This window comes from Periplaneta americana, chromosome 5 (assembly GCF_040183065.1).
Source record: "Periplaneta americana isolate PAMFEO1 chromosome 5, P.americana_PAMFEO1_priV1, whole genome shotgun sequence".
In the NCBI taxonomy this organism is placed as follows: Eukaryota; Metazoa; Arthropoda; class Insecta; order Blattodea; family Blattidae; genus Periplaneta; species Periplaneta americana.
Window position 1 is genome coordinate 107,514,746 of NC_091121.1, and position 20,420 is coordinate 107,535,165.

A 20,420-nucleotide genomic window follows, 5' to 3' on the forward strand; every position below is an offset into this window, starting at 1 on the left:
AAGTCTTCCTTTTCCGGCCACAGTTTATTTTTTTCTGGGGTGTGATGGATCCACTCTCCCTGTATCGTTTTATGATCGAATTAACAGTAGCCAAACCGATGTGACATTCTGCAGCAATTTGCCTCTGTGTCATAGAAGAATGCTCTGCTAATGTAATAATTTTAGACCATTTTCGTGGAGTTGTATCCATTTGTGAAGACGACAGAATGTACACAGGATTGCAGTATTAAATCTTCAACACAACTGAAATGCTTATAAGTACAAAACGACAGGCAAAATAACACATATTATAAAAAAAATAATAACAACAGACCTTGAACAATGGAATTGCACGTACTACAGATGTCAATTAAAGCGGTATGAGCAGCTGTGAGGCCAACAATGACAGAAAATGTAAAAATATGTTGTGTTCGGATTAATTTGCACACTACTGTATTACATTGCACTCACAAATCACAACACATTCCTGCTGTCAATACTGCTCTGTGTAATGTTAAATAGTCGTTGGTGTAGCTCTCGGACCAGAGCTTCAAACAACACATAACAGAAGCATGTGTGCCTAGGACAGACTAAGGAGGAAGGCACTTGCGCGCGCATCATATTCTCGCTGTTTCTACGTCTTTCCTGTAGCTCCGAGAAACGAGCAAGCGTTGCGATATTTGCAGTGTGCAACCTGTGGATGGTATTACGCCTATACAATATTCCAAAAATCAAAATAAATTTTAATGTACGTAATCCCATTTTGAGAAATAACACATTCTACGAAAATATTGGGCTTGCGCAGCAAGCATAGCATGCCCTGAGAAATCGCCCCTGTTGAAATTATAGGTTATGTTTACTGTGCCAGTTGCCCCTTTCTGTCTAATTTTAGTGGTCTCCAATGCCCTGCCACTACATATGTATATTATGTCATATGGATATATAGGTTATGTTTACTATATTAACTTTTATTCCTACATTCGCAATTATACATTATAATTAAACAATGTCATGTATGACACCCGTCGCATTCTATTTGTCTGTATTTTAATACTACAATTGAGTACTGAATTATTGTATTTATCTATTACCTAAGAGACGAAGTAACACAATCGTACGTACACTAATTTCATAGGAGTGGTATGGTAAATTTTCTGTCTACAATTAAGGAAGGTAGATGTGCTAAATTAAAATCACAATATAAATTCGTATTTATTGAGCCTCAAAATAGCTTCCATTCTAAACTTAAAATGTTGTTGTTTTCTAATGCCAGGTATTTGACAATAAAGTCATTTGACCCCTTGCACTCCAATATTTTTCGAAGATATTGTCATGGTTAGCCACTGAAGCACAGATTTTGAGATGTTCTGAATCCATTTCTTGATTTGAGTTGCACAATGGACAGTTAGGAGACTCATATATTCCAATTCTATGCAGTTTCTTGGCCAAACAGTCATGGCCTGTTGCCAATCTAAATGCAGCTACAGAGGATTTGCGTGGTAAATCGGGAATCAACTGTGGATTATGATGCAGAGAGTTCCATTTTTTCCCTTGAAAAAATGTTGATGCGAACAGATTATGTTAACACTTAAAATTCTCTTCACATTAAAATAACACAGTTTTGTAATTATTTCTGCAACATATTATGCAACAAGAAGTAAACGGAACTTATGGACTCATTACACTAAATAAAACTTAGCAATGATACGCAATAAAGTTATAATATAATATTTCACTGAGCTGCATACACTGAAATAGAAAACCTGAACATACATTACAGCCTGGTCTAGATCGAAAGGCATTGACTGTGCCGTATTTCGCTTTGTTGTGAAAAGTTGTGTAAACTGTGAAATGTTCGTTATCGGTTGTAATAACTGTAAATGGCTAAAATACAATAATATGGGACAAGGAGACGTTTGTGGTACTATAAATATTGTAAGAAAAAGAGGTCAGAGTTATCCTTCTTTCGAAAGATCCAGGAAGGTGAGTTTATAAAATATAATACATACTTTATGAAAATAATATATAAACCTTATGTATTTCACATTTCAATAGTGGAAGGAAGGTGTTAATTTTTTCAAAAGAATACGATATCGAAATTACAATACATTTTATCATCTGCTGGGGAAAGGGTCTGTGAAGAAGCAATAGTAGCGATCCTGGTGGTTGGCAACTATCTATGGATGCATATTTCAAGTGTGTATGTATGCATATTTAGTAAGTATTGAGCTTCGTGACTGTATATACTAGACTGTGGTAATGCCATATGAGGAGCGTTTTTGCAAAAGTCGATAGATGCAGAAATTTTCGATAGTGAGTTACATACGGATATCGTATATTTTCTACCTCCGGAATCGATCTATGAAATCAGATTTACCAAAACTTGATTCATACCGTATGTAGAGACTACCAAACCTTCCAGGTTTTTTTCAAAACTCGATAGATCCTGTCACTTAGTGTAATTTCTGTAAAATCTTGATTTCTGCATCTATCGACTTTTGCAAAAACGCTCCTCATATAGCCTATGCCCACATAAAAGAATTACACTCTCCAATGGTGAAAGAATTCTTCAAATCTGTTAAGTAGTTGCTCAGATTACCTCATAGAAATGTAGAAACATTCTCTCTTTATATGTTAATATTGATAAAGTAACATTTATATGCATATCATGGAATACAATGATATCCGTATAAAAATAGTGTAAAATGAATATCTTCTTTTGTTGTGCAAGGTCACCTTAAATAAATGCACTCATTTGTATTCACTTCATATTACTTTGACTGAGGTGATACTGATATAAATACATTGTTACTTTAAAACCCATATATTTCGTTAAATATCAGGTCTATAAAAATTTTGAAGACAATAAAACTTGTCGGAAACATTTTTTAAAACAATATTTGTTATGTAACACTTTCCTAAAAATTAATAAGTGAGATATTTAGATTTATTTACTTAAGGCCCTCTTATAATCCCCCTTCTAAAGGAAGTCCTTTGAATGCCATATAGCCTAAAATCTAAGTGAGACTTGACTTATTTTTCATACCAATTTTCATAGAAATCAGTTCAGTCATTACCGCATAAAAGTAACAAACACTGACAGACAGACATACAAACAAAAATTTCAAAAATGCTATTTTTGGTCACAGGATAGTTAATTATACATGTTAACACCAATTATTTTTGGAAAAGCGAAAATTACAAGAAAAATACAGGTTACAGATTTATTATTAGTATAGGTATATTCCTCAGTTCACTCCAAGTTGGACTAATTCGCACTTAAGAATGCAATTATTTTGATATATCCATTTAATATCCTTTTTGTTGCAAATTCGCGCGCGTGTGTGTTTTTCTGTGTTGCTTGAGTAAAACAGGTATAGCAGTTCTACCAAACTACATATATGCCCTCACTGTCCATACCTAGCAGGGTTGCTAGGTTGTTCGTTTTTCCCGTATTCTTACATTTTTTGGATGCTAATGTGGCCTTATGTTTTTTATTTTCCTGTACAACACTTTCTTCCTTCATTTCGAATTTGGCGCTGGGCAATAGTAAAATACTGTATAACAGTCTCTACTGAAACAATATAAATTTTGACATGCCCTTCAAATGTATTAAAAAATGACAGTAAATTGCTAAATGAAGCTAAATCAGTTTCAAAATATAAAAGTTTCGTTAAAAATTATATTCCGTTTCTGTAATCTGTAGTATATAGGAGATGAAACAAGTCCTTTGCGCAAGTGGTGAGTGGAGGGGGCTATTCCAATGACTGCTTTAGGGGAAGTATTGTTTGAATGGAGCGAGTGTATGCAGAGAGGGTATCACTTCTATCTAAACTCAAGATGCTAGTAAGCATCTCACCCCTTAGTGGTCACGAGTCGACGCATCTCGCAACATAATCCAGTACTGCTAGGCTTCGCCCAATCGCTTGTCTCTTTCTCCATCCAAATGCGCTGACTAACTTTACAGATTCCAGAAACAGAGTTTAGATACTAAGACACAAAAATGCTTGTGTGTGTACAATGGTTGTATGTGTAATCCTTTAATATGTAATTTTTTAGTAGAAATTAAGAAAGCATGAGTCACTAAAAAATCTCGATAAAATCGACCTTTTTAATTTGAAAAGTTGGCAACCCTAATACCTAACTTACTTACAAATGGATTTTAAGCAAGCCGGAGATTCATTGCCACTCTCACATAAGCTCGCCATCAGTCCCTATTCTAAACAAGATTAATCCAGCCCCTACCATCATATTCCACCGCCCTCAAATCTATTTTAATATTATCCTCCCATCTAAACCTTGGCCTTCCCAAAGGTCTTTCCCCTAATATCTAGAAACAAATTTTAATTCTATTGAAGGTGAACTGAAGTCAAACACATTACATACCTTCTCAAATCAATAATTCTCTGTTTAAATGTCGTAACATCCAGCATATGACGTTGAAATTTGTTCCTTTTTCGTGAAAGACGAGACTTTTCCACCATCATTCTTGTGTATTGAAGAATAAGACTTGTTGAGCTTTCATCATTTGCTTGTAATTCCTACAAGAGAGAGAGAGAGAGAGAGAGAGAGAGAGGTAAAGAGCAAACATCTATGTGTACTTAGAATATTGTGTATTCAAAGTGCTGCCCCATCAACAAGATGAAAGCAATTTGTAGTGAGCAAACATGCATTACTTTATACACACTTTAAATAAACAGAAGTTGCACCTATTTACTTAGCTTGGGATAAAATTCCTTTCTTATACAAGGATTCATTCACTGTCTGATCTTGAATGAACTCTAGCCTACTGATAGGGTCTTTCTTTTATGGTTTTAACGAAAAAAAGCGAACTTTTTAATGGTTGCAAATTTAAAAGAAATTGTTGAATACTCTAATATCTGGAGTAGGTACAGAATATAACATAAAAGTTTCGCGAATTTTGACGATATCCTCCATCTAAACAATTCTGTGTAATTTCTCATAAATCTACAAAAAAAAAAATCTTTATATTTACGGTAATTTCATTTACGTATTATTTGCTCAAAATAATTTATATTGGCAACATGAAGTTGTTTAAAAGCCAGTCAACAGACTTGTTTAAAGCAATGGGCCTCTGCCTATTTTCGGTCCTATAAAACTGAAATGTTTATCATATATTAAAGCATATATGGGCGTGCATATTGTGGCACCCAACTGGAACATTCTAGAAAATCCTTGTGGCCTCAGGAGTGTACACGGGCATCCAGCGCGACACAGAGGGGGGAGGGGGAGGCGCGGGGAAGTGAAACTCGAGCTTCGGCAGGTGCTGAAGCGCAGCGTGGGGCAAGAAAAAGAAAAACTGCGGGCCCGGCGTGGGCGGATGGAAGCAAGGAAGCACCTGGAAGTAGAATGTTGTGGAGACCCAGAGGCTTCGCGACACAGAACATTCTAGACAATGGTGGTAAATAACTAACAATGTGAGTTGTGGCGAGTGAGTTAGTTAGTCAGCTGCGAGAGAGCTAGTTAGTCTTGGACAGCGGAGACGTATCCAGAGAATCTGAGTTCGAGGTGCAGTGAACTTGAGTGAGTCTGTAACTATGGCAGTATCCAGACGAGTGCAACATACCCGGAGGTCTTGGGTTCGACGTGCAAGGAACCGCATCTGGAAGGCGGGGCTCAATGTGCAAAGTTAGAAATAAAAGTCATACATTATTGTTGTATAAAAGTTACAATATGTACATTTTCGTTATGATATCTCACATAATTTTTAAGTTATTAATTTTTTAATATATTAACATATAAATATTGGTCTAATTTTCATATTTCAAATTATTTTTCGTTAAAAAAATTTCCTAAAATTCTAATAAATGAATAAGGAAATTGACGTATGATTTTTGCATTTAGAAGACAAGTTTTTGAGAAGAAAATATTTCACATTCTCGTTTTTTTTAACCATTACAACTACAACAATTGATGGTCACATCATTTTACGGTAATACAATAAAAAGGATGTCAGTAACATAACACATTTGTGAACTTCTGTGCAAAATTTCAGCCCATTTGAAGAAAAACTATATCTGCTAGAGTATTTTGAAGTCAAGAATGTACTCAAAATCAGAAAGTTGACGAGACCAATGAATAAAAACACTCACACCATCATATGTATTCACTTTAAAATTGCCCAGCTTCGTATGTTGGGGCTTAAGTGACATAGGGATGAACAAACTACAGATTATGAAACATGAATTATTTATTAAACCATTTTTGGAACAATCAACGAAATTTTCATTTTTTGAAGATTTTTTCACTATTTCCACCAATCCATCACCTTAATATCAACGGTTAAAAATGTTACTGAAGTATTTGTGCTGCCCATTGTTGTCACAGTGTGCACTTGGTAGAACTCAGCCACAGGTGGAAGTGCGTGGTAATTCAGTTAAGTATAGCAAAAGAAATGAGTCGCCCAAATTGTGTGTCCAAAAAATCTCGGGCTAAAGCATTGGAAAAACAATGTAAATTTTGCATGTGCGGATTTAATGGAGAAGGCATGATTCCTGTGAGAAGAATGTTCCAATCGAAAAGAATGCTAAGTATGAGTTCACTTAAAGGTGCAGAATTCAGTATATTTGCTAATGCATGCTTGACATTAATTTGGCTATCTGTTGTCAATGCATTACACTAAACTCTCGCTAATTCAGCCTCCTCCTAGTTTACTTATCACTAATACTGTAATAGTTATGACAGAAATTTGCACTGATGCATGTGTTATACTGTATTACTTATACACGTATATACTTATATGTTGTTGTTTTCTAATGCCGGCATTTGACAATAAAGTCATTTGACCTCTTGCACTCCAATATTTTTCGAAGATATTATCATGGTCAGCCACTGAAGCACAGATTTTGAGGTGTTCCGAATCCATTTCTTGATTTGAGTTGCAAAATGGGCAGTTAGGGGACTGATATACTCCTATTCTATGCAGGTGTTTGGCCAAACAATTATGGCCTGTTGCCAATCAGTTAGGGGACTGATATACTCCTATTCTATGCAGGTGTTTGGCCAAACAATTATGGCCTGTTGCCAATCTAAATGCAGCTACAGACGATTTTCGTGGTAAATCGGGAATTAACTGTGGATTATGATGCAGAGAGTTTCATTTTTTCCCTTCAGATTGCGTTATCAAATTTTGTTTGTTGAAGTCTAAGTATGTAGATTTAATAAATCTTTTCGCAAAGTAATACATAGATTTAGTAACAGGTCTGTAAGTAGGAGTGCTGACCTTCTTTGCTAAAGCATCCACATTCTCGTTTCCCAGGATTCCACAATGGGATGGTATCCATTGGAATACAATTCTTTTATTGAGCAGGGGCGGCTCGTCCATAAGAGCTGCGGAGCTGCAGCACTCCCTGTTTTGACAGGAAAATAAAAATAATATTTATTTTAATTTTTAGAAGAATTGTTACAGCTTTTAATGGTAAATTGCTTTATATTTCATCTGGCCGGGAATATGTACTATTATCTCATGCATAATCTTTTTGCGCATCGACTGTATTGGAATTGACACTGCATTCAAAGTCGTCCTGGGATCTGCAGGGTGGGACAGCTCGTAAGAGAGTGTGTCTTAAGGGTCAGGGGGTAGAGAGGTGAAGGGAAGCAGAGGGAAACTGCCGCTGTTTAAAACCCGTATTTCGCTGCAGTGGCTTGCAGAGCCAGGCCATAAGGGAAGACCTTTCCTCCCCTCCCACACCACTATTGTAATGCTGCGTCAAATGGATTCTCTACTCCCTTGAAACTTAATGACAAAATTTTTATTTTCTTTTCACATACTTATTGTTGTAGAATCTTGTCGAGTTAATGTAACGAAATTAATATTCTCTTTTGCCTTATTATTAGGTATTTATCCAGCCTCCAGCAGAACCTAATATTTGCCTTAACTCAAAATGATTGCACGAGTAGAATCCTTTTGATATAGCACGTAAAATACGAAAGAGACTTCTTTTCCAGTTTTAGAAAATTGTTGACCATCAGTATATCTGAGTGTTGATTTGGTGTGACGTCTTAGTACCGTAACTTAACCAGTGCAAATTTGCAAGCGTGAGTGTGTGTGAATTACAGAATATTAATTTTATTTTTCTCAACTTTCCCTTGTGGAGAAGATTGGTGCAATGAAGTGAAATTAAAGGGTCGTCCGTTACCCGACTTAAATCTTACTCAAGCTTCATCCAGCCGAAACAGTGCATATATGTAAGGAAGTATAACAATGAAATTTACGCTAAGCATTTGTGGTTACATGGATGTGAACAAAAAAAAAAAAAATCTGTATTTTGTTTTCCTTGCCTCCTCTTCGGTGGTGATGCTGCATGGACTAGGAGTGGTGTGACACATTTAGGACATTTGCCCCTAAAAAGCAAAATGCACGAATCTTCGCAGTCTCACCTGAAAAATGTTGTTTCATTGGCTATGTTACGCAACTCATACCGCTGTGCAATTAAGTGAAACGAACAGAACAAACATTCTCAAACATAATCAAGAAGTGAGAAAAAATATTGAAATTATTTTTTAAAAATATTGATTGTATCAAATTTTGTGGCCAATATGAACTTCCCCATAGGGGACATGATGAAAAAACGATTCGAAGAACCCTGGTGTATTTCGTGGGTTGCTACAGTTCGCGAGTAATCTAAATGAGCCTCTCAAAAATCATTTGGAACATGCCACTGTTGAAAGGTAATTCTAAGACAATTCAGAATGCACTGGTAGATTGCAAGTTGAGTGTCTGCCAATCTGAAATTCAGACTGAAATCGATGGTATTAGATTTTTTTTTTTTTTTTTTTTTTTTTTAGCGATTAGCAAATGATGCCACAGACATCTCCCAACTAAGTCAGGAAGTTTTGGTTTTTCGATATATAGTGCATTTATTTTTGTCTATACTTATTAGTAATGGTATCAAGAAGTGGAATTTGTATGTACCAAAATCTAATGCAGCTCTCCCAATCCACAAGTTCACGAGCCGCCACTGTTATTGAGTGATATTAATTGAGAGAGCATTTTAATTATTTCTGCTGTTTGAGATGAAGGTATGTGTTTAGAGACTATTGATAGAATAGCTGCTTTGGAGTCTGACAATATAACTGCATTCTTAAATTTATTGATGTGGCATAGAAGATTCCTGAGACTTTCACTTATTGCAATGATTTCTCCATGTATACTTATATATGTATACACGTGCCAGCAACATGTGGAATGTTCTCGTTTCGATTTATAGTAGACGTGCAAGCAGAGTGATTGCCACAGCTTATAACTCTAATGACATTTTTAAGCACTCTCGCTATTCCAGCATACCTGTACAAAGAATGTCTGGATTAGCAAGATTCTACTCTATTTTTCAAAGTACAATTTAATTTTTACTGACTGCAGGGCTCACATGAAACAAGATACCATTGCAGCAAGTAAATAATCCATGGTGCAACAGTCCATGAAGGAATAAGACCAACCAGTCTACTGCTGTCACGTCAACATGCAGAGGGGAATGATCACCCAGGCAGAATTGGGGTAACATGTGGTCAGCACAATGATCCCCTAGCTGTTACAGCTGGTATTGAAAACTAGATTTTGCTACCTATCGTAGCTCCTCAAATTCATCACAATATTGGATGGGCATTGGTCCCATACAATGATCGCAATTTCGTGAGAAAATTCCTTTCCCATGAGAACTTGGATCAGTGCTCATTCCGTAATGTGAATCCAGGCATGATGTCTTACAAGAGAACATTCCCATTACCCCTTCCCCCCCCACCAACTCTTACACCTGCGCTTACAGCTTGCTAGTTAACTAGACAGAACCGTATTCATTAGAGAGTTTGTTTTAGAAGCATCTCCTTGAAGCATACTACTTGTTACAATGTTTCCATGCCTTAATGTTGTGGTCTAACAAGGAAACATTCCCAACCTAGGGCACTCGATTGTTCTGAAAATTTGTATATAAGTCGCACGCACGCACACACACAAATATTTTCAGTTCAGAACACAGTTTCGAGGAAATTCCGGAAACTTCTCACTTGTTTTTGTGATATATCCACACTTTTGCCACACATATAAAAGCTTATCTTGCAGTGCCCGTGAACATACTACCCCTCTCAGTTTTGTGCAATTAAATCAAAGCTGCTGCAGGGATTTCATGCTTTGTTTTGCACGCATTAGAATCGTAACTTCAAAGGGAAGTTGGTGTCCAAAACTTACAAGGTGCTTCTCTAATGTGGAGTTCACAAATGGAGTTAAAAAATTAGTAAGAGATATGTATCCCTTTGCTCAATACATACACTGCTATGCACACCAACTTGATATTGTACGGTAATGCAACAAGTGAGTTCCAACATCACACCAATAAGAATTTTAAGTTATTTTTTGTGCATTCTCTGCTACTTCCTCTGTATCAAGTAAGAGAACAGATTTACCCCAAGAAGTGTGTAGTTGGCAAGAAGATGCACTATCACCTTTACTTTTTAATTTTGCTCTAGAGTATGCTTGTCTATGCAGATGACTTAAATATGTTAGGAGAAAATCCACAAACTATTAGGGAAAACACGGGAATTTTACTTGAAATAAGTAAATACATAGGTTTGGAAGTGAAACCCGAAAAGACGAAGTATATGATTATGTCTCGTGACCAGAACATTGTACAAAATGGAAATATAAAAATTGGAGATTTATTCTTCAAAGAGGTTGAAAAATTCAAATATCTTGGAGCAACAGCAACAAATATAAACGACACTCGGGAGGAAATTAAATGCAGAATAAATATGGGAAATGCCTGTTATTATTCGGTTGAGAAGCTTTGCCATTCAAACTGCTCTCAAAAAATCTGGAAGTTAGAATTTATAAAACAGTTATATTACAGGTTGTGAAATTTGGACTCTCACTTTGAGAGAAGAACAGAGGCTAAGGGTGCTTAGGAAAATATTTGGGGTTAAGAGGGATGAACTTACAGGAGAATGGAAAGTTACACAACGTAGAACTGCATGCATCGTAGTCTTCACCTGACATAATTAGAAACATTAAATCCAGACCTTTCAGATGGGCAGGGCATGTAGCAAGATGGGCGAATCCAGAAATGCATACAGAATGTTAATTGGGAAGCCAGCAGGAAAAAAACCTTTGGGGAGGTTGAGACGTAGATGGGAGGATAATATAAAAATAGATTTGAGGGAGGTGGGATATGATTGTAGAGACTGGACTAATCTTGCTCAGGATAAGGACCAATGGCAGGCTTATGTGAGGCCGGCAATGAACCTCTGGGTTCCTCAAAAGCCATGAGTAAGTAACACATATCATTGTTTCCTGCCATTAAGAAGTCTGAAAATGCTACTGGAGTGATTAAGGGACAGAACTCTGCTGTTCAGACTGAATGCATGTATGCTTTCATATGTAAGCCGGTGATGCACTAATGTCGAACTATGCAGACTTTCTGCCTAATTTTCTAATTAACCATACACTTAATAATTACAAAATGCATAATAGGTTTTAATTTATTTTAATGTAGTTATTCTATTGCCCTTTAATCTGCACAGTTACATCACTTCTACCCAGTACATAAAATTTCATTACCATTCTCCATTAAAGCCTCAAACTGGACAAATTTATGTCAGAAAAAGAATTACATTATTTAATGAAGTAATGATTATACCAATAAAAGGTTGACAATGTATTTCCCTCTCTTAAAAGTATTTCTCTATAAATGTGTTACTCATTTGTTCTTGGGTTATGGGTGATTTCTTTATATCCACTGTTGATACTGTTTTGAAAAGTTTCAAAGCACATTTCGAAAATCAGTAACTGTTTTTTTTTTTTTTTACTATCTGACCTCCCAAGGCTTGCCTATAGATACAGAATAACACACAATTTACAATAATGGTTGTACATGAATGGACACATGAAAAAAATATATAGATAAAAATACAGATTTTCAATCACAAATATATAATTAAACAATTATGTTGAGTGTTTACCATATAGGTGATTTTTTAAGATGGCAATTGAATACTTAATTATGTTTTGGACAATTTCGTCTTTAATATCTTTACCTAATTTATATTTTCCTTTCCACGTCATAAAAAATTTAGGGACTGTTCCTCAGGACCCCAACAGGAGACCTGTTATTGCGATATTCCGAACGTTGTATTTGTTACGGAAGTAAGGTATTGTTGATTCGTATATTTATTTTTTCTCTTCATCAACATCCATAGGTTGTGCTTTGGACTGTTCAAAGCGTATTGTAGGGTCGATGATCTCTGCTACATATTTTTTCCTATTGATGGCGATGATGTCAATCCTCCATATGCTATCTTGATCAGCCAAACAATGAACTTCTTTGTGAACTTCCAAACCTTTGTTTCGGAGAGCAGCAGCAAGAAGGGAACGAATGATGATGTGTCATTTTATTCTTAAGATTTCTCCCTGAGGACACCTCCCAAGCACATGAGGTAGGGATTCAAACTCCCCACAGTGTCTGCAGTGGAATGTGTCTGTGGAATGTCCTGGAAGAGCTCGAACTGGCACTACCATGGCTGTCATTTTTATCATATCTCTCCATTCTGAACTGGAAAGACCTTGCTTTTTAATAATCCAAGCATTGGCAGATGGTACTTCTGAAAATAATTAAACACCTTTTCCTTTATGAGGGTATGAACACCACTCATTATATTCGTTCTCCTTCAGATGTTGTCTTATTTGACGAACATTCAAATTCTTCATGGACTGGTCTAATTTCAGTTCATTAAGACAGCGATTTTCGATGTTCCTAAAATCTCTAATTATATTGACATGAGTATCACACGAATATTCTAATGAATTGTTGATGTTTAGCTGTTGTAGATAGGCCTCCCAGGAAACTCGTAAAACTGATAAGCACTTATACTTGTGGCTGGTGTAAAGCATGCTGTTAGGTGTGTCGCTAGGAAGCTGCAGAATTTGTTTTACAGCACTTCGAATCATATTATCAGTCTTACTTAGAAACTGTTTTGGAATTTTACTGACATGGGCTGTTTGAAGAGGATAGGTAAGAGCCGGTCTGATAAATTGATTTATTACAAATTTCTGGTGAGGCTGAAGCAAATGAGTTGTAGATAGAGAATCCAAGTTATTTCGGAGCTTGTCCATTATATTTTGTTCGTCAAATACTAAGGCTTGGTTAAATGTAACACCTAAATATTTAATTTTTTGATCTGAAGTAATACTATCAATGCTGCCAAATGTCGTATGGATGACGTCGCTAGTAAGTTGTTCATTTTCAATAACGATTGCCTTAGATTTCATTGAATTTATTTTCAAACCTATTTCTTGCAAATTGTTGATAACCATAGTCATTAACACATTAGCGACAGCACTATCTCTACCAATAATGACAAGATCATCAGTGAATCCTAATATTGTTACAGGATCCTTATCGGGAGTTAATCGATAACCATAAGTATCTGCTACATTTCTTTCAGTTATGTCATTTAGCATATGATCAATGCTCATATTAAACAAGAATGGTGAAACAGGATCACCTTGCATCACTCCTCTCCTTAATTGAATTGCTGCAGTCTGTTTACCCCCAGCTTGAATGCATGTAGTATTATTTACAAGCATGTTAATTAATAATGTCTGTATCCGGAGAGGCAGCACAGAAATTTGAATTGTAGATATCAGATGGTCATGCCCTACGCTATCAAATGCCTTGCTAATATCAAAAAAAATTAGGCATGCTGAGGTCTTATTAGAAGTAGCTGATCGCAGAATTCCATCTATGTTAATATTAATACAGGCTCCAGGAGTCATAAGAAAACCTCTCTGGTATGGATTAAGATTTACAATGTTTCTGATCAAGGTGTCTAAAGTCTTGGATATAACTCTGCGCAAAACAGATGAAATGCTAATTGGACACCACTTGTCCAACGCCACCTTTATGAATCAAAATTGTTCTAGCACCTTTAAACATTTTAGGAACGAATCTTGTACATTGTGCATATTATTTGTAAGTTATCATCAAGAATGTGTGACAACAAAATCGCAATTCGAGTACTTTTGAGTTTTTTTTAAAAAAAGTCATGAGTGCAAAGTCAGTATAGCTGAAGAAATACAGTGAAACCTCGATGCTGGTTTTTCAGGGGACCGGATAAATTATACCCAGAATCGAGAAAAACCCAAAATAGGGGCTTTGCCAAAATTGAAAAAGAAACACATCAATATATTTAAAAACTAATTTTTATGGTCTAATCTCAACTAAAAGAACAAAAATGATTTAAAGAGCTTCACAACATTAAGTACACTGGTTGGTTACATTAAGTTTATCTGTCACTTCTTGAAGAAATCAAGAATGGATGTCTGTTTTGCTGGACATCTTTGATGGAGGAAGAGTAACTCCCTTTTCACCTGGATTTATCAATATTGAAGCTACACATTTATCTTCATACAGCTTCCAGTCCTGCTACCGTTCATCAATGCAATCTTCATTCTCCATGATGTCACCACTGACAGCCTTCATATAACCTGCTTTTCTGAAGCAGTTGGTGATGGTGTGTGCCAGACACTTACCCACTTCTTGTTAGCAGCCCCCATTTTCACGTCCAGCTGTCCCAGATAGCTGCTAAAAATGTCCATTGTCATCCAGGCAGTCCTGTTGTTCTTGTAACTGCATGGCAGTGTGCGGACATTTTTAAAACACCTTGGTTTTTCATATTTACAAATTACCAAGTATTTCAACTTCTCGGAATCATCTGAATTTATACAGAGAAGAACAGTGAGCCTCTCCTTACTCTTTTTTTTTTTAAGTAGGTTATTTTACGACGCTTTATCAACATCTAGGTTATTTAGCGTCTGAATGAGATGAAGGTCATAATGCTGGTGAAATGAGTCCGGGATCCAACACCGAAAGTTACCCAGCATTTGCTCATAATGGGTTGAAGGAAAACCCCGGAAAAAACCTCAACCAGGTAACATGCCCCAACCGGGAATCGAACCCGGGCTACCTGGTTTCGCTGCCAGACACGCTAGCCGTTACTCCACAGGTGTGGACTTACTTTTCTTCCCACCATGGCAGGTCTCTCCTTTTATGTGGAGGCTCTCATCAGGGAGCAGAAGACCCCGTCTCATCAGTATTAAAGATATGTTTGGCATCATAGCCTTCAATGAGACGTGGAAGCACATTGTCTTTCCAATGATCCACCGACTCATCTGAAACAGTTGCACTTTCATCACACACATTTTTGTATGTAATGTCATGCTGCTTAAAGCGATGAAGCCATCCTTTAGAAGCCCTAAAATTGTTTACTTTCAGTCTTAATGCGATGCTTTGTTGTGAATTGATTCTCATGCACCGCAGCACATGATTAACACGTGGTTTCTGACACTGTGTTGCATCAGGTATCTCATCTGGGTACGCATGGTAGATAAGGAGAGGGATAGAAACTGTTACTGAAATGATCTTGGACAAGGAAATAAGCATTTAAGGCTGAAAAAACTCACAATCGAAGTTAATATGCTTTGTTGGGGCAAAAAATTTGCTTCTTAAATGCGGGTAAAACACTAAATCAAGAAACATTAAATCAGCTTAAAAATAGCATTGCGTATATGGGATTTCTGCCAGGACCGCAAAATAAGAACGCAAAATGCAGGTAAATCTTAAATCGAGAAACCCAAAATCGAGGTTCTACTGTATGTCAAGTATAAGGTGAAAGGTCTGGTGTATTAGAATGGCATCAGACTAGATCAGGTGATTCAATCATAGAGATGTATGCCTCAACTACTGTTACATAGAACAAGTTTCTTTCCACCAAACAGGAAAAAATAAAGACTCGTCAAAATCAGTGAATTGTTGTCACGCTTTGTTCCTTTCCAAAGCAAAACCAGGCAATAATTACCTTTACTAACTTGGAATTTTATAGACATTATGGAACAATAGGTTGAAAGCATATTTAATATAAATTTATTATATAATCTGTCAACAACCATCTCAATGTGATTGAAATATTAGTAATTTAGAGTGAACTAAAGAGATGAGTACTTTCACCCATTCAGGCATCTTCAGGTCTCACATGTACATATAAATAACCCAATTTGAGCAACATATTACATCATTACCGCTAACAACAGTAATTACATTTTAGTTTCATGTATGCAGACATACTCAAAATCACTACAGAATTTCGCGTCTGCACCCACAATAACGGTCTTTGAAATGAAGGATTGTGCTTGAGATGAAGGGAACATAGTCTAGAAGAGCTTCCGTCACAAAAAATGTCAACCTAATATTATGTTTATTACGATATTTTAGTTGCTACTGAGCACTAAACCCTCTGATTGAGTTTCTGGCTGATATGTATATCTATTATTACTATTAAATACGAGAAAAATTCGTACCGGCACCGGGAATCGAACTCAGGATCTCTCAGCTCTGCGCACTCTTACCAACTGAGCTATGCCGGGACATGATCCACGGCGCCGGCCGAACCCCTCTCGTAATGTTATTTTACGGCCTTACTGCCTGCACTTGAGACGATACACGTCATATATGCAGGAGCGCATATTTTAAATGACTTTGTGGCCATATTCAACATCAGTTTGATGACAACTGCTAATGGTTTAATACATCAAATATTCATATGTATGAGGTCTCGCCCACCTCACTGAATATTACACGACTAATATGAATATTGTATTATTACTATTAAATACGAGAAAAATTCGTACCGGCACCGGGAATAGAACCCAGGACCTCTCAGCTCTGCGCACTGAGCGCTCTTACCAACTGAGCCATGCATCAGAGAAAGAACAATTGTTTGTATGCATCTGAAGTCTGACTAGTGTAATATGTAGCTATAGAGGAGGAAAGAAACTGGCCACCCTACCCCATTATCTCCTGGCCTAGTTGCCTCATAAGTGGTGTCTTCTTGGTAACACTTGTGAGGTACAGACCTGTCTTCGGACAGTTGACTAAACAACAACAAATAACAACTGAGCACAGGAAAAAACTTTTTCGAAGGCCAGATAATAAACTGAAACTAAGAAATTCTGGTTTGTTTTGCGAAAAATAAAGCTTAATTTTAGGGAATACCTGTAAACAGCCTGCAGTTTCATCAAGTGTGCATTTGGCATTTTCACTTAAGTCATCTTCAGTAATCAGCTTTTCTGAATTCCTTTGCAACTGCAGAGCTGAAAATTAAACATTTCATTTTAAACGTACACAGGTATATTCACTCACTAATATTTCAACTCAAGAATGTATTTTACCTATTACAGAAAATAAGTACTGAAATTCAATTTCATTCTGTTACAATATCGTTGGTAGTACAGTTAATCCTTAGAAGCCGGAATATTTAAGACACTATTGCACGTAAATGTCTAACTCTTAACCAGGGGTTTGTATACCTGCAAAATCGGGTAAATTCGTGTTGGGTTCGTCAGCTGAGAGGCTAAGCCGGGCAACATATTGTGATATTGTGCCTAAGATCACAGGTTCGCATCCCGACCACTGCAGTCAATTGAGCCTGTGGTAAAGGATGGGGATGGCCCATGTAAAGCAATCAGTGTAATGGTATGCATGGAAGCTGACGGGGTTTCAATTTACTGCAATTGAAATGATTTTGCTCCTTTTTAATGGGGGAAAAAAAAAACCATTACAAAAATTTTTTTATTGTTCTAATCAAGTGCAATGCCCTTAATGTTATATAAAATTAAAGAATATCAACGTATTTTATATATAACATACAATTTATAACATATTATATCATGTCATGACCATAATACTAGCTGGCCACTATAATGGACACACAACTCCTAAAGATTAATTACATTTTGTTACTGATGATGGTGGTGATGGGTGGTGGGTGGTGGGTGGTGGCAGTGGCGGTGACGATGATAATGATAAAAACTTAGCTAATTTGAAAAATGTTCGCATACTATACCTGCTGCTCTGTATTCATCCCGTATTTGTGTCAGGGCATTTTTAACCTTATTAATATTAAAACCATTCTTGTTACAGTCTTGCAGTTCATGTTTCGAAGAAAACTGAAAGATTAAAAACACAGAACAGTGGTCAGTGCTGGAAAAATATCACACTTAAGTTCATAAGAGGTGACAAAAGATCATGAATTATCAAGTGGAATATAATGATCGTAATAAATTGGTAAAGAAGGTAATAATGATAATAAAAATATAGATATACGCCATTCAATATATTTAAACTGAAATGACACTTGACATTCATGCTGTAAAAAAAAAATCTTTTAACTAAATATCATACATTATTATCAATAGTACAACATTTGTTTTACGATGGTAAAAATAGATCCAGTAGTATCAGCAAAATTAGAATGTTGTTTTCTCTCCTTGATCTTTCTTTCCCCGAGGCTTAGTGATTTAAGTTTCAACAAAACAATGAAGAAAGGAGTATATCTGACGTTATCAGTGGCACAGTAAGTTACGCACATCAATCCCAGAGTAGCAAAATAACGCATATAAACAACACCAAGCCGTCAAATTAACTATGTAAATCCACACAAAACACTGATATGTAACTATTTTACAGTACAATAGGGTATATAAGTAGAGCACAGTAGGCAAATATGCAGGCAGAGTAGGTTAGTTTAGTTTAGTCGAATTTAGTGTTCAATGACCATTAGTTATTTACCGAGCTGAGTAAGTCATCCACATAATGACTGTAGTTGTAGATAATGGGTGATTTCTTTAAGACTCTCATAAAAGATTTCGATAAAAGCAGGTTAAGAGACATTAAAATTGAACAAGTAAAAGCACTCTGGGACAGTAAGTTTCTTTACAGCAGTAGTTCCCAAACTTTTGAAGGTGTGACCCACTTTTGGGCGAGATTTCAGTTTGAGACCCCCTCCCCCACTACCGTACCAGTTCTTGACTCCATTCCAAAAATGCAAATACCTGTAAATCGTAAACAACTATAATTTTACTCAAAACCAGTGAATACCACCTGAAGTACGTTTTTAAACAACAACCTTTCGAGTATTTTGCGCAAGGAACTCAAATCAATACTGAATCCACTGCATTCAACTGGCTGATATTCCAAAAAATATTAAGGAAAAACTCATTGAAATATGTATCTTCTGATGGAATGTTGAAAATGGGCCCTTTTTTTTAATAGTGTTCACCAGTTTTACATCAAAAGAATACCTCGAGTTTGCAAAAGAAGCTCTTAAATTTTTGTTAACTTTTGCAATCTCGTATTCATGCAAATTAAGTTTGTTTATGATTCCATGAAAACAAAAGCGAGAAACTGAAAAAGATATCACTGTGTGTATAGGAACTTCATTTTTCAAAACCAAATCAATGATTCAATGTAATCACATTTATATGCTTAAAGTACTCTTTATATTTTGTGGCAGCTCAAAAATGGTGAGAAGAATTCTAAAATAAAATTAGTTCAAATATGAAAGGTCAGGTCTGAAAAACAAACACTCTTATCACATTAATTATTTTTTACTTTTTAAGTGCTAAAATATATATATATATATATATATATATATATATATATATATATTTTTACTTTTGTGTTCAGCGTTGTTTGTTTCCAAATGCAAAATAAATGTATGTTAATAAGACGTTTTTGTTTTATTTTGTAAATAATCTCGTGACCTCCCTCAGCTCCTAACACGACCCACCAGGAGGTCGCAACCCCCACTTTGGAAACCACTGCTTTACAGGACACTGTGACCTGAAGAAGTTGCACAGGATGGGACATCACATTAACCTATCTTGTACTCGTTGTTCACAGGGAGATGAGTCTGGAGCTCATCTGCTATGTGGCTGCAATGCTCTCACTCATCGAAGTGCTCTCATCTTTGGAAAGCACTTTCCATGATGAGCTATCGAATATCCCATTCCATAGTCTGATTCAGTTCATCAAGAACATTAAATTACCAGAATGATAGAATGATGGGGAAGTGCAATAGATATTTTAGATCGCTGTTATAGCCCCCTATTTGAATTCAACTCAATTTAATGGGTGGCTTACTCATCTGCTGCTTCCTGAATCTCCTATATAAGAAAAGATACTATGTTTGGATGGAAGGAGGGAGAGCAGTTAGCTATATAATTTCCAAACATATAAAAAGATGGTCTATCAAACTTTGACCTAATCTAGTATACAATTAGCCTTCTGTACGCAGTATGCATGGATTCAATCAACAAATCAGAAAATTTCAAAAAGCAAAACTTGAAGTCACGTGCCAAGCCTGTGTTGAATCCAGCAAATGAGGTAATGAGTGATATTAATAAAGGGAAGTTACTCAGGAATGTGAGCATCGTCACTGTTTGATATTAATAAGATCTTGCTCATGATACTCACCGGGGCCATGCTTAATCACCTCAGTTGCAGAGCAAATGCTCATGTTTTGATATAAATAAAACAGAAGTCATGTTCATTGTTACGAGCAAATGATTACACTATCCTGAGGTAAATATCACTGAT

General features: G+C 36.2%; 1 protein-coding gene across 3 annotated transcripts in view; it reads right to left on the bottom strand.

Moving 5' to 3' along the window:
• LOC138700065 (myosin heavy chain, clone 203-like) overlaps positions 1-20,420 on the bottom strand; it is a 44,220-nt gene that overhangs the window by 3,878 nt on the left and 19,922 nt on the right. For all 3 annotated transcript variants that reach the window (XM_069826370.1, XM_069826369.1, XM_069826371.1), the window contains 3 exons: positions 17,887-17,989; positions 17,037-17,134; positions 4,366-4,520 (listed from right to left, as the gene is read on the bottom strand). In XM_069826370.1, the coding sequence (XP_069682471.1) occupies positions 4,366-4,520; positions 17,037-17,134; positions 17,887-17,989 (356 nt within the window). The remainder of the gene's footprint in view (positions 1-4,365; positions 4,521-17,036; positions 17,135-17,886; positions 17,990-20,420) is intronic.